At 39.4% G+C, this 13,283-nt stretch overlaps 1 protein-coding gene across 3 annotated transcripts in view; it reads left to right on the top strand.

Moving 5' to 3' along the window:
- NELL1 (neural EGFL like 1) overlaps positions 1-13,283 on the top strand; it is a 304,499-nt gene that overhangs the window by 72,628 nt on the left and 218,588 nt on the right. For all 3 annotated transcript variants that reach the window (XM_086749374.1, XM_086749375.1, XM_086749373.1), the window contains exons 9-11: positions 649-751; positions 4,597-4,670; positions 12,560-12,659. In XM_086749374.1, the coding sequence (XP_086605500.1) occupies positions 649-751; positions 4,597-4,670; positions 12,560-12,659 (277 nt within the window). The remainder of the gene's footprint in view (positions 1-648; positions 752-4,596; positions 4,671-12,559; positions 12,660-13,283) is intronic.

The following is a 13,283-nucleotide window of genomic DNA, read 5'->3' as shown; positions in this document are numbered from 1 at the left end:
TGCTCTCTTATTTGTTCTAATTATATCTGTGAGGACTTTATGGTTTGGGGGTGTAAGTGTGGCATTGTCTATATTTGATTTGGAATTGTTTTCACTGCAGTAGTTTTTTCAAAAAGGAAGCATTATCTTAATAGTATTCATAGATGCTTAGTTGCATCTTGCATGGTAACAACATGCAGATTCTGTTTTTCAGGGTTTATCACTCTGAAAAATCGAGGAACAGAAGAGAATTAGTATGTAAATCTTGTCCTGTTGAAATTATTTGATAAATATCTGAAGAGAGTCTTTGTTTGTTCAAGAAAATGGAAAACTGACTGTTAAAAATCTCAGAGATGATTGGCACAGCCTAGAGAAAGTGATGCTTATGTTATTGTAAAGATGGGCTTATGTTTTCCGGTTAATGTGCTTTGCTCAAGGAAAGTGGGGTAAACCCAGTAATGTGTATCAAAATGGGGTGATTCACCCTCAAATGCATTTTGACTCAAGTTTGTAGTTGGATAGGGTTGAACTTCTTACTGAAGGATGGGTCTGTGATCCACAATGCTGTTTTCATTTACTGAAATAGTTTTCTGTCTTCTGTGTTTTGTATAAAATACTCACTAATCACAACAGTTGTAGTTGAATTTTGTCTTAAAAACCTTTGCTTAGAGTGGAGTAGTGGAGTGCCGAAGAATGTCCTGTCCCCCTCTCGATTGCCCTCCTGATGCTCTCCCAGTGCACGTGGAAACCCAGTGCTGCAAAATATGCAAGGGTAAGTATATCACACGGATCTTTATGTGGAAACCCACATAAATAATTGCTGAAAAATGAACAAGCATTGCAAATTTCTAAGATTCTCCTTCTACCTATTGTCCGTGTAAAATTATTGATCTACTTTTTTGGGGCTGGGAAGCCTTACTTTGCTTCAGCTTGTGTCTCCTGTTAATATTGAGGAGCATTAAGCCTGTGGTCTGAACTTTCTGTAACGATGAGTAATAAACTGAGCTGTTATCTTTTTGCCTATCTTTTATTTTGGGTTGGAAAGTTTTTCTTGAAGATAAAACATGACAGAATTTTAGACCTTGAGTTAGTATCACTGTAGGGAGTGAGAGTTAAACTAAATTTATAAGAAGAAAGAAAAAAAAAAAAGTAAATGTTGTGATCAGTGTTATTGTCATCTTTCTGTTCCTTCTTCTGGAAATGAAAGCTATAAGTAACATTCCTGGAAATAATTTTCAATATTTGTTGCCTTAATGGTAGCGCATGGGACAAAGGCAATTTATATGTGGAAGTTTTAGTTGAATAATGATGCCAGTGTTACCTTAAGAAGCAGAAATTATCTTTCCCCTCCATACTTCCCCTCTGTTCGTGGAGAGTAGTAAACTTCATGCATGATTTTTTCAATAATTCATAAGACAGGGTTGTTCAATTATTTTAAGGTTTATTAGGAAAGTAATAACACTTTTTTAGCATTCTGTCGGCTTTCTTCAGTCACTGAATTCATTAGTCCCATGCACAAACATCCTTTAGCTGTGATCTTGCACTTGCTCTTTACTCATGTCATCTCATTTCTCTCAGCTATATGTCAGCGTGAGTATTAACCTACTAAAAGATGTTTATGGACAGAGTACTTGGGTGGTAAATTGGCTATGCTGGCCTGTATTTTTTTTCTCTCAAAATATTTTTACTTGTAACACTGACAGTCTAGAACGTTCTTTCATGAAACTGAATGATTCTCTTGACACGCCTTTGCTGACACGCATGTATGCACAACGGTCAAAATCTGACACAAAGGAATTGCGCGGCACAAAATTGTGGATTCAAAGTAAATCCCCATGAGTCAAGTGCGTTCCTGTTATTTGTAATGGAAAGATGAACAGTCAAACTTGCCTTTTGTCAGTGATTGGCACAAACTTGACTCATTATTCTGACAAGAACTCAGCATGTCAGTCAATGGGAAGAGATGTATGGAAGTTGATTGAAATTGATTGTAAACGCCAGCTCCTTGACAGGATGATGTGCTGGGGCCACAGCCAGTCACTTTTGGGTAGATAGTAATTGCTGAGGCTTTCCGAAGAGCTGCACCGCAGGTGTTAATTTCTCCATGCTTTTCCTATTTAGCTCTGATAGAGTCATCAGTTGTAATTTGCTGTCTCTAGGGATTATTGAATGGCTGGATTATTGAGCAGTTTCCTGTTTTAGCTGAGGGTTAACAAGCAAAGCAGCTCTAATGTCTGATATGTTAAGGGTTTTAAAAATGAGGTGGTTCTGTTTTGATCCCTGCCATCTTGTATTAGCTTTCCAACTAATATTTGACAAAAGACTATAATTTTGTTTAAAATATCATCATTTTTCTGAGTTGTGCATTAGCTTGCTTTCTGGTGTGTCCATTCTTTTGTTAAAAGCAGTCATGTCAGGAGAATAGAAAGAAAGAGGGAGTTGCTCTAATTCATCTTCTCCCAAAAATAGTTACTGGGATTCCTCATTTAAACAAAGCTTCCTGATCTGAAGTTTCTTCATAAGTGAGATCAGAACAACTCAGGCATAAAAACTAGGGCAGCTTTAGAAAAATGAAGAAAACTAGGAAACCTGTCCTGGTTCTGACTAGGATAGAGTTCATTTTCACCTGAGCTGGGAGAGGAACTGGAGGTGATGGAACTTGTAGCTGGGGGACACAGCTCGGATGGGTTACTAATTAGCCAACAGCTGGGGTAAGTTTACCCAAATTGGCCAAGGGGCTGTTCCATCCCAGGGGACACCATGCTCAGTATATAAGTGAGGAGGGTGCTGAGGGGAGGTTCCTATACTCAGGAGGAAGCTGGGCATCAGGATCTTCTGTGAGCTATGGTATTGTAAATTATGTGCTTCTGTATTTTCTGTTACTGTGTTTTGTTTGTTTGTTTTCCATCTCTGTTTTGTTCTGTTATTATCTTAATTTTTTTTTTTTTTTTTAATCTCAACCCACGATTTTTGACTTCTTTTCTTTACCAACTCTCCCTGTCCTGCTGGAGGGTGGGGGGAGTGAACTGGAGACTGTGTAGCTTGGTCCTGAGCAGGGCTGAACTATGACAATACCAAAAGGAAGAAGGTTGGTTTTTTTAAATGCGTTGTTGATAATGGAAACTGAATTGTTCTGAAAATCTTGCGCGCTTGAGGGTTTTGTGGTGGTTTTTTTTTTTTGTTTTAGGGAAATGAGCATTTTTGAGTGTAAGTTTAAACAAAGTTTTTAGAAGCAAATTTATGTCTGAAAGTTTGAAGATTGATCTAGCAGTCCTTTATGTTTGAAATAGGGAATCAAACTGGCTATGACCATCGCTGCTGTGGAATACTTCTACTGGTATCAGCTGTAAGGGGTGCACACATGCACCTGTGACTGCTTGGTTCCCTCACCTTGGTATTCAGGAGAGAAATAGAGGTGAAACAGTTACTAGACAGTCTGTGACTCCTTTCTTTTAAGAATCCAGTACTTCGAACACTTTCACTGTGTCTGTGCCTTGAGTCAGGAAACTTTTAAGGCTTTGTTCAAATTGCAGCATAGGATTCACACCTTTTAGCTCTCCTTTCAGTGTCATAGGTCAGACTGTTACTGGTCAGGTGCAGAGAGAGCTGAAACGCTGCAATAAAAAGTTATTTTATCAGTGTTTAGCATTGGTCTTGTTAGTAGAGTGCCCTTTATGATGGACACTCAATTAGTGTAAGATTATAATAGTCCACTGTACTCTTTAATTAATGGATTTACTGTCTTTCACTGGAACTGAAATTTAGACAGGTAGTTCCAAGAGGACTGTGATAGTTTCGGTAGTATTTGACTGAGCTGTGTGCTACTCTGGCCTTGCTGGAGATGACCTTCATGGTGGCACTAGTCCTGGGCTAAGCAGTTGTCTCTGCCTTGAAACGAATGAGGAGTGCTCTTGTGTTCTGGTCTGTTGGTTCAGTTGCGGAGTTGGTTACCTTTAATAGAAGGGTCAAAACTTCAGACAGGAGTTTTTTAGCAGGAGCTTTTGGTTTCCTTGGAAAACTGCTTTTTTTTCATGTGTGTTTTAAGAATATTTTTCTGAAATTGATTTTTACAGTTTGTTGATTCAGTAGAATGATTTGCTGCATGTAATCCATTTTTTTTTTTTTGCAGTGCTCCAGCAAGAGTTCTCCTTTGTACCCACAAAAAATCTGAGGTTTTAATTGAAATCTGTGCTTATATTATTCTCTTGATGACAGTACACTAATAAATGTCTGCAGTTCTTGAAGTGACTCAAGAAGACCTCTAGTAACACGAATGCTGTAGCTAATCTACAGAATGTCCATAATGAAAATATTTTTCATGGAATGCTAATGAATTTGGTCCAGTATGTATTGTATTATGCTCTTATTCCTCCTTTTAGTTTGGGTAGAGGTGCCACTTGCCCTTAAAATGAATTTATTGTTAACAACTATGTAGTTATATATAAATATTGACTTCTGATGAAAGCAAAATGAATCATATTTTAAACGTTAACTGTATTTTTTTCCAATGTATGTGAATACTGGTTTTACTTTTGTATTCTACCTTGCATTTGTTTACTACTTAAATACTGCATGAATTTATTTATTTTTAATCTCCTGCCTTCTCTCAAATTCCAGCAAAGTGTATCTATGGAGGCAAAGTTCTAGCAGAAGGTCAACGAGTATTAACCAAGAACTGCAGGGAATGTCGAGTAAGTTTCAATTTGTATAAACTTTTCCTGATTTTAAATGTACATGTGGTGTTCAAAAGTGACAATGATAAGTTAGTGCATTTCTTTAGGCTTCTTTCATGCAAATGTGGCATCTGGTGTCTTGAAAAGGTGACCTTGAAGTTAGTGAAAGCCTCAGATAAGAAAACAAGGGAGGAATATGACCCTTGCAGGGTAATTAAAAATAGGGCAAAATGACTTGGGTGTCTTCTCTTTTATCTCATGAGCTCTAGAAAAAGGCAGCAGCATCTTCAGACAGTTACTAATTTCAGCCAAATTGCTAAAATTTGAAGCAACCTGGCTTATAATGTTTGAGTTACTCTAGATTTACTGTAGAATTATTTAAAGAATACATAGCCCTGCTAATAATTGAGGTAAATTACTAAGTATTGGACTGGACTTGGGTCGTTCTTGGCAAGTTCCTAACACTTGGATAGCTACAGTCATTATTTGAGAGCACAGGTAAATGGAGGCTGTGTTAGGCAGGAACATTCAGGGGGTGTTAGTGAATATGAGAGTGCTACGTGGTGTGTAAGTGTGGCAGAAACCAGTTCTTGTCAAGACTAACTTTAGAAGAAGAACAGAGCAGTAATAGATGATTATGAAAGGCCCATTGCTCTACTGAGACATGTATTTGTTGTGAGTATGCACGTGCTTTAGATCTGATTTATCACCTCAGAAAGGCACAGCCATTTGAAACACATTTGCTCTCACATGCAATTTTCAACTATTTTTGTTTTTACATCTTGTTGAATTTGTAGAGAGGGAAGGGTGATAAATGGGGGCTTACAAATGTTATTGACAGATCAGTATGCTAGAACAATTATGAAAAACATTTGGAAAAGATTACAATGATCTGGTATTGTTGTGCTTGTAGCTGAGTGTACAGAGTAGCAATTTTATGTTCGCTAATGGAAATGGACAATAACTGGTTGCAGATGTTGTGAAAGCGGCTTGTTGTGCAGCATTACTTTGCTGCTGTTAGCGTTTAGCTGTGTAGGGGTGCTCAACATTGTATGTATAAATACGTGGGCAAGGTCATTGCCTTGAAGACAGACTAAGGTGCCTGTTATTTATAATATGACATAGAATGTTTATATGGGAGGGAAAGAGCCTATATGAAATCAGATGAGAACAGGAGGATTTTCACATTAAAGTGAAACCAGAGAGAGTGATCTGAATTATGTCAGTGGAACTTCTCTGTGGTGTAAATAAAAGCATTATATTTGTCATTATGAGTATGATAATACGTTTGTGAAGATTAAAAGCAAATACTGACCATCAAATATCTGTCATATTAGAAATAACTAAAGTAAAATGCAAAAGCTCTTTCCATTATTGTTGTTAAAGGAAATTGATATGACAGTGCTAGTTGCAGTAACGTTGTGGTTTGTATTATTTACATCTTAATGGAGAATATTGATAAGGATTTGAAACAGCTTATGTGAATGCAGTACCATGAAAAACATGAGTACATGTTGCCCTGCCCCCCCCCCCCCCCCCCCAAAAAAAAACAAGGGGTATTTTTACAGCTATGTTTTGAGAAAACATTGAACCTTGCTGGCTTGTAATTCTGACTCAGGAGAGTTTTTAAGTGGGTGCTTCCCTCCGCTTCTATGAGATGATGTGTTGCCAGACAGGAAGGTCATTCAATGTGTTTTCAGCTTGACCTCTTAAAAAATGTAAGCAAAACATCTCCTTGTTTACTGCCTCCATTACGAATGCTTACTAGATGAAGGATGGATGGTGATGAGTTGAACTGTGGCAGTAGTCATCATTTTCAATCTGATGTGGGCCTGCTGGTGGACAAGGTGTTGTATGAGTAAAGGAAGGGCTTTGTGCTAGAGGAAAGAACATAAAAAATGTAATATGGTTTAATTTTCCAGACTTCAAAAACAGACATCAAGTTTCAAAAGCTGTTGATCCATGAAGGGATGCAATAGACCGTACACATCAACTATCAATTTATTAGTGTTAATAAATGATAGAATGGTTTAGGTTGGAAGGGACCTTAAATACCATCCATTTCCAGCTCCCTGCCCTGGGCAGGGACACCTTCCACTAGACCAGGTCACTCAAAGCATCATCCAGCTTGGCCTTGAACACTTCCAGGGATGGGACATCCACACCTTCTCTGGGCATCCTGTTCCAGTGCCTTACCACCATTTAGGGTGACTTAAAAATCTTGAGGAATAGTTCTTGTGTCTGTAAAGGAGGATATATTTGTAGATAGGGCTGCATTTTAGTTTTTATTTGAAGATAGTTATTTTATTCTTTGTATAGGTACTGATCCAAGATTAAGAGGCTTTTAATTTTTTTTTTTTCATCTAACAAAAATAATGATAATACTGATGGATCTAGATAGATCAAAGATGTTCTGTATCAGGCTGTGAGCAGGTTTTTTTTTCTATTTCTGAAAGCTAATCCAGACTAAAAATGTATTTATGATGCAGATCCTCTTAACCATAAGCACAGATATTACTGATGGACATTCCCAGCTGGAATCCTGCCCACAAACACTCTCTAGATTAATCTACAATGACAAAATGACAAAATTAGTGCACAAGCATTTCTAAGAATCACAGAATGGTTCGGGTTGGAAGGGACTTCTGGAGGTCATCTTTTCCAACTCCCTTGCTTGAGTAGGGCCACCTAGATACAGCTGCCAGCACCATGTCCAGAGAGTTTTTTAATATCTCCAGGGATGGAGCCTCCACAATCTCTCTGGGCAACCTGTGCCTCTGCTCAGTCTCCCTCACAGTGAAAAAGTGTTTCCTGACGTTCGGACAAGAAACTCTTTTGTTTCCATTTGTGCCTGTTGCCTCTGGTTTATCACTGGGCACCACTGAATAGACCCTGGCTCCATCCTCTTTGCACCATCCCTGTAGGTATTTATATGCATTTGTAAGATTCCCCTGTGAGCCTTCTCTAGGGTAAACTGTCCCAGCTCTCTCAACCTTTCCTCCTGTGAGAGATGCTCCAGTCCCTTACTTATCCTTGTGGCCCTTGGCCGGTCTCTCTCCAGTTCACTCTCTCTTTTACTGGGGAGGCCAGAACTGGACGCAGCACTCCAGATGTGGTGTCACCAGCACTGAGCAGAGGGGAAGGATCATCTCCCTTGACCTGCTGGCAATGCTTTGCCTCATGCAACCCAAGTTACTGTTAGCCTTTTTGGCTGCAAGGGTCCATGGCTGGCTCATGTTCAATGTGGTGTCTGCCAGGACCCCCAGGTCACTTTCTGCAAAGCTGCTTTGCAGCAGGGTGACCCCAGCACGCACTGGTGCATGGGGTTGTTCCTCACCAGGTTGCAGGAGTTTGCACTTCTCCTTGTTAAACTTCTTGAGGTTCCTGTCAGCACATTTCTCCAGCCTGTTGAAGGTCTCTCCAAAAATGCAAGTGTGTTTGTGCTTTAGAAAACAGCACATTCCTGCATTCAGTAAGTGATTGTTTTGGCTTGTGGATTTCACCAGTATGAAATTGGTGTCGTGGCTCATTTGAAATAAATGGAAAGAATTCTATAACTTTTGTTGGATCTGGAGTTTACTGTTGATCCGCTGACTTCTGGGTTAGAGCCTGTGATTGACATGATGCCTGTTCAAAACTGGACGACGTGTCTGACAGCTAAGGATACAAGAATAGATTCATCTCCATTAATACTAGGAGTGGGCAGTCAGAGTGCCGTACAAATATTAGAAAGATGGACAGGGCTGCACTGACTTCCAGGAAGCTGAACTAAAAAGTGTTTTGTAAAGATAAAGAACAATGTGGTTTCTGGAGTGACCAGTTAAGGACGCTATTTAGAACTTTCTCCTGAAAGACAGATCAATAACAGCTAAAACAAGAGGGAAAAAAAAAAAACCCAGATAATAACAAAACCCCAAAATAACCTTATCTGAAATCTTGCTATTATTTTCCAAAGCTGATAATCCAAGGTGAGCTGTTTGTGGTTCAGATTTTCACTGCTTGTCACTGATTAGGCTTATAGCAAGTTCTTTATGTACTTACCTTTGTAATTACAAGAAATGTAATTATCTCATTGTAAATGTTTCACTCCAGATCTCATTCTTTGTGGATCGTATGTCACAGTTGGAGCTTGACCTATTTATTCCAGAAGAATGTCTTTTTGACATCTATTTCTGTCCAGATTCTATGACTACAGATGTGAATAGAGTATAAAAAGTCAGTAATTTTTCTAAGACTGCCTGAAGCCATAATTCAGAAGTGTGATGTATTCTTACTTGTCTCAGTGTATAAAATCTGAAGTCTAATGACGATAATTCTTATAATTGGATCTATACTAGTTTATGATAAATTGATTTTAATCCAAAGAATACTCAACATGGAAACATTTAAACTGTTTTAAAACAACGTAATTACTAATACGTTTGGTTTTGTTTTTTTTTTTTTTTTTTTTTTTTTTTTTTTTTTCCCCAAGATGCAAATTCTGCAGAAAAAAGAAAACTTCAGGGAAAGAAAAATCTTACTGTCATTAAATTAATGAAATTCTCAATTAGTGGTTTTTTTTTTTTTTTAAATCTCGTTATGATTCACTAAAGATGATGTGAACTTGGGTTGAATTTGTTTTTGGCTTTTTGACTCATCCTGATCACTGATTCGACTTTCATATGATTTCTTGACATCTTTTTGACCGGATTTATTGTCAATCAATGCTTTTTGTCCATATATTGACATACTGTACCCTTTCTGCTGCAATTGTCTTGTCTGAGCTTGAATAGGAGATGAGTTATAGCCAGACCTTTTCCAGCTGGTAGTTTGATAACCTGATAGTAAATGACGGCTCAGTGTGTCTGATTCTTTTATCACCTTTGCTGCTGCAGTTGCACAGGCAACCGTGGGGGATTCCTCCCTTTTGCTTCTGGAAGTGAGATCAGAAGGAGACCTAATACCTCCATTAACTTCACTGTTCTTGTGAGGGCACTTGCTTCAAGATGAATGCTTTATGTGGTACTGCAGGGAGCTGCTTTTTTTTTTTTTTAAAAAAAAACAAAAACAAACAAACCAAACCCAAACCAAACAACTACTGCCTGTGGAGTTTTTTAATTTTATTTCTTGTGACAGCAGCTAATGTTGCTGATGATGTAACTTACCAGTAAAGACAGTTGGGAAGCAAGAAAAATGGCTTGGCCCTGCTTAGCCTTAAGATTGCGATCTCAGGGGCAGTGACTAGCAGTGATTGTAGAACGGTTGCTTTTGCATTGCCTAGGTTTGCTGCACTTCTCTGTTCTAAGTCCTGCTTGCTGCTGGGCACCTTGTGCATCATTTGCGCCTTGTCGACGCAGCAGACGTTTCTGCCTGCGTAACTCTGCAGGGCAGTTTGATGCTGTGCTGTGTGAGCTGATTTTGGAGACGGAAGCAACGTAGGTGAACCAGTGTGGTATGGCTGGTGAGACTAATTACTAGCAGAGTACTGGTTCTGGCACCTGAGCTAGTCTTTTAGCATGGTGTAACTTTCATATCTTGTAGATATCATAGAATCATAGAATCACATGGTTGGATGGGACCTATAAGGTCATCTAGTCCAGCCGTCTTCCCACTACCATTGCTGCTGCAGCTACTAAACCATATCTTGTAGCTTCTCATCAAGCCGCCTCTTGAACACTGTGAGGGATGGTTGCTCCACCACCTCCATGGGCAGGCCATTCCAGTGCCTGACCACTCTTTGGGAGAAAAAGTTTTTCCTCAAGTCCAATCTAAACCTCCTCTGATACAACTTGTGGCCATTTCCTCGGGTCCTGCTTGTTGCCTGGGAGAAGAGGCCAAACCCCTGCTCATCACAACCTGCCTTCAGGAAGCTGTAGAGTGCAATGACATCTCCCCTGAGCCTCCTGTTCTCCAGACTAAACAATCGCAACTCTCTCAGCCGCTCCTCATAAGTCTTGTGCTCCAGACCCCTCACCAGCTTTGTTGCCCTTCTCTGAACACGTTCCAGGGCTTCAATTTTCAAGACGTTTCAGGTCTTTCTTGTAGTGAGGGGCCCAAAACTGAACACAATACTCGAGGTGCGGCCTCACCAGTGCCGAATACAGGGGGATGATTACCTCCCTGCTCCTGCTGGCCACACTATTTCTAATGCAGGCCAGGATGCCGTTGGCCCTCTTGGCCACCTGGGCACACTGTCAGCTCATGTTCAGCTGAGCATCAACCAACACCCCCAGGTCCCTTTCCTCTTCACAGTCCTCCAGCCACTCAGCTCCGAGCCTATAGCGCTGCATGGGGTTATTGTGGCCAAAGTGCAGGACCCGACACTTGCCCTTGTTGAACCTCATGCCATTCAGCTCAGCCCAGCGATCCAGCCTATCCAGATCCCTCTGAAGGGCCTCCCTACCCTCAGGCAGATCAACACCACCACCCAACTTGGTGTCATCTGCAAACTTACTGAGGGTACACTCAATCCCCTCGTCTAGGTCATCAATAAAGATACGCTAGCAAGAGTGTCTATATATAGGGGTGTTTTTTCATACACGGTAGACACATAGGTATTGTCAATATCCTTTGCTCAAAGTCACATATCTGATCCCTCAGATTGAGAATGGTGGCTTTAATAACGTATTTTGTCTTTTTTTTTTTGGTATTAGTTTTCCTTTTTGTTAGCTCTAGATGTGTTTGGATCATATTTGTAAACTTTTCTCTGCTATCATGAAAGCTAGAAAATGTAATTTATTTATCTGAAGAAAGCAAAAATTTTCATTCCATCTTTTTGGTTCACCATCTGAGGCATCATGAAAAATATTTTGGGAGGAGTGGGGACTAGATTAATATTAAAAAGGTGTATTTGCAATATAGCAGGCTGCCTGCTTTCTTGGTGGAGTCTCTCAGCCCTTTGGAAAATGGGTTTACTCAGGTATAGACAGTCCTGTGGGATAGTTTTTGTAGCTCGTAGGGAGCAAAATTCCTGGTTCTTAATCTCTGCTCACAGTGATGGCATAGCTGCAGGAGGGAGGCTGAAGAAGTGAATTATAGCATGGGGAAGGCTGGAGGGGGATAAGGGAAAAGAGGAGGCTATTTTGGGATAAGATATTAAGAAACAACGAACTGAAGAGCTGGACAGCTGTTGAGTCTGGAGATATGATGAAGCTGGTTTCCTGGATGGGAAGATGATGAAGTAAAAATTGGTGTAAAATCTCCCCAGAAGGGCTCTGCCTCTATTATTTTAGAAACTTTTAGCAGCAACGAGACTCCTATGCACAGTCTTAATCTAAATCTAGCAGAAATCAAAATGACAGAAATATCTTGACCTTGATTTACATTTTATACAGCAATTTCTGTATAGATACCTCAAGGTGGCATTTCTGCTTTGCCATACCTTTGAAGGACCTAATTTTTGGAAATTAGGTTATCAGTAATTCTAAAGAACAGGCCCTTTTAATTGGACACAACAGAACAACACATGGCACTTGAAAATGTTGGTCTTCAGTCTGCTGTGTGTGTTTGAGCTGAGGAACTTATCAGTGAGGTATGTGAAATAAGTAAGAGGAGTAAAAGTTGGACTTGCATAAAGCAGGAAGACTGTCTTTAACAAAAACCTGGAGTGAAATTCTTGAATACCTTCAAATACTTGGAAGGAAAACAAGTATACTTAGAGACAACATATTTGGAAAAACTACTACAGAATTTTGAGCTAGTACTTTTTTTTTTTTTTTTTTTTTACTTTTCTTTCAACTGTGGGCATAGAAATGTCCAAGTAGGTTACTTTATATTCACTGTTATCTTGTAGAGAATTAATTTAACTTGCTGCCTGCTAGTTTATCACTGTTGTTACTAGAGATTATCAGTTACAGACTGAAATTTACATGATCTTTGCCATTGCACATGTTTTCATTAATGTCATTTTTTAAAATGTTTATTTTCAGAATGGAGTTTTGGTAAAAGTAACAGAGACTTGTCCTCCATTGAACTGCTCAGAAAAAGATCATGTTCTTCCAGAGAACCAGTGTTGCAGTGTTTGTAGAGGTAAGCCCAGCACTGTGCATGCTTGGAAGGAGTACAAGTTGCTGATTTCAGTGGGGGGGATACACTGGAAGGAACAATTCCTTTTTAATGAGATATTAGGTACCTCTATAAACGTGAGTCTATAGATTCTAGAGCCTTCATGTAAAACCTGTCTGTGATGATGTTTTGAGTAGAAGACTTAACAGATACAAAACTGTACTTACACTGAATTAGAGAACAGGAGGGAGAAAAGGAAGAGTTAGGGGAGAAAGGGCCCAGTATCTCTAAGAATTCCCGTTAGGAAGAAGTTATGTTTGACAAGGGGTATTTTATGTTGCTCAAACTTGCAGCTGCACTGAACCTTACAGGGTTTTGGAAATGGGTTTTTAAGGTCTCTATTTTAAAATGACAATAAAATGGTAAAATTCTGGTTTGATGGATATTTTGAGATTGGTTAAGATCTGAGCACTCTCAGGACTCATTTATTAATTAAGCTGGACAGTTACAGAATAAAAATGAAAAAATAACCTTAGAGCTCATAACCCGATTTTTCCTCCCTCAAGTGAGGTGTTGAGATGCAGGTTCCTTTTGCTTGCTCCCTTTCAGCGCTAGTGAATCTTGATTGCATGCTGGACCAGACTGAAC

The sequence above is a fragment of the Chlamydotis macqueenii genome, chromosome 5, assembly GCF_036417535.1.
Source record: "Chlamydotis macqueenii isolate bChlMac1 chromosome 5, bChlMac1.mat, whole genome shotgun sequence".
In the NCBI taxonomy this organism is placed as follows: Eukaryota; Metazoa; Chordata; class Aves; order Otidiformes; family Otididae; genus Chlamydotis; species Chlamydotis macqueenii.
This window is presented reverse-complemented; position numbering and strand designations above follow the sequence as displayed.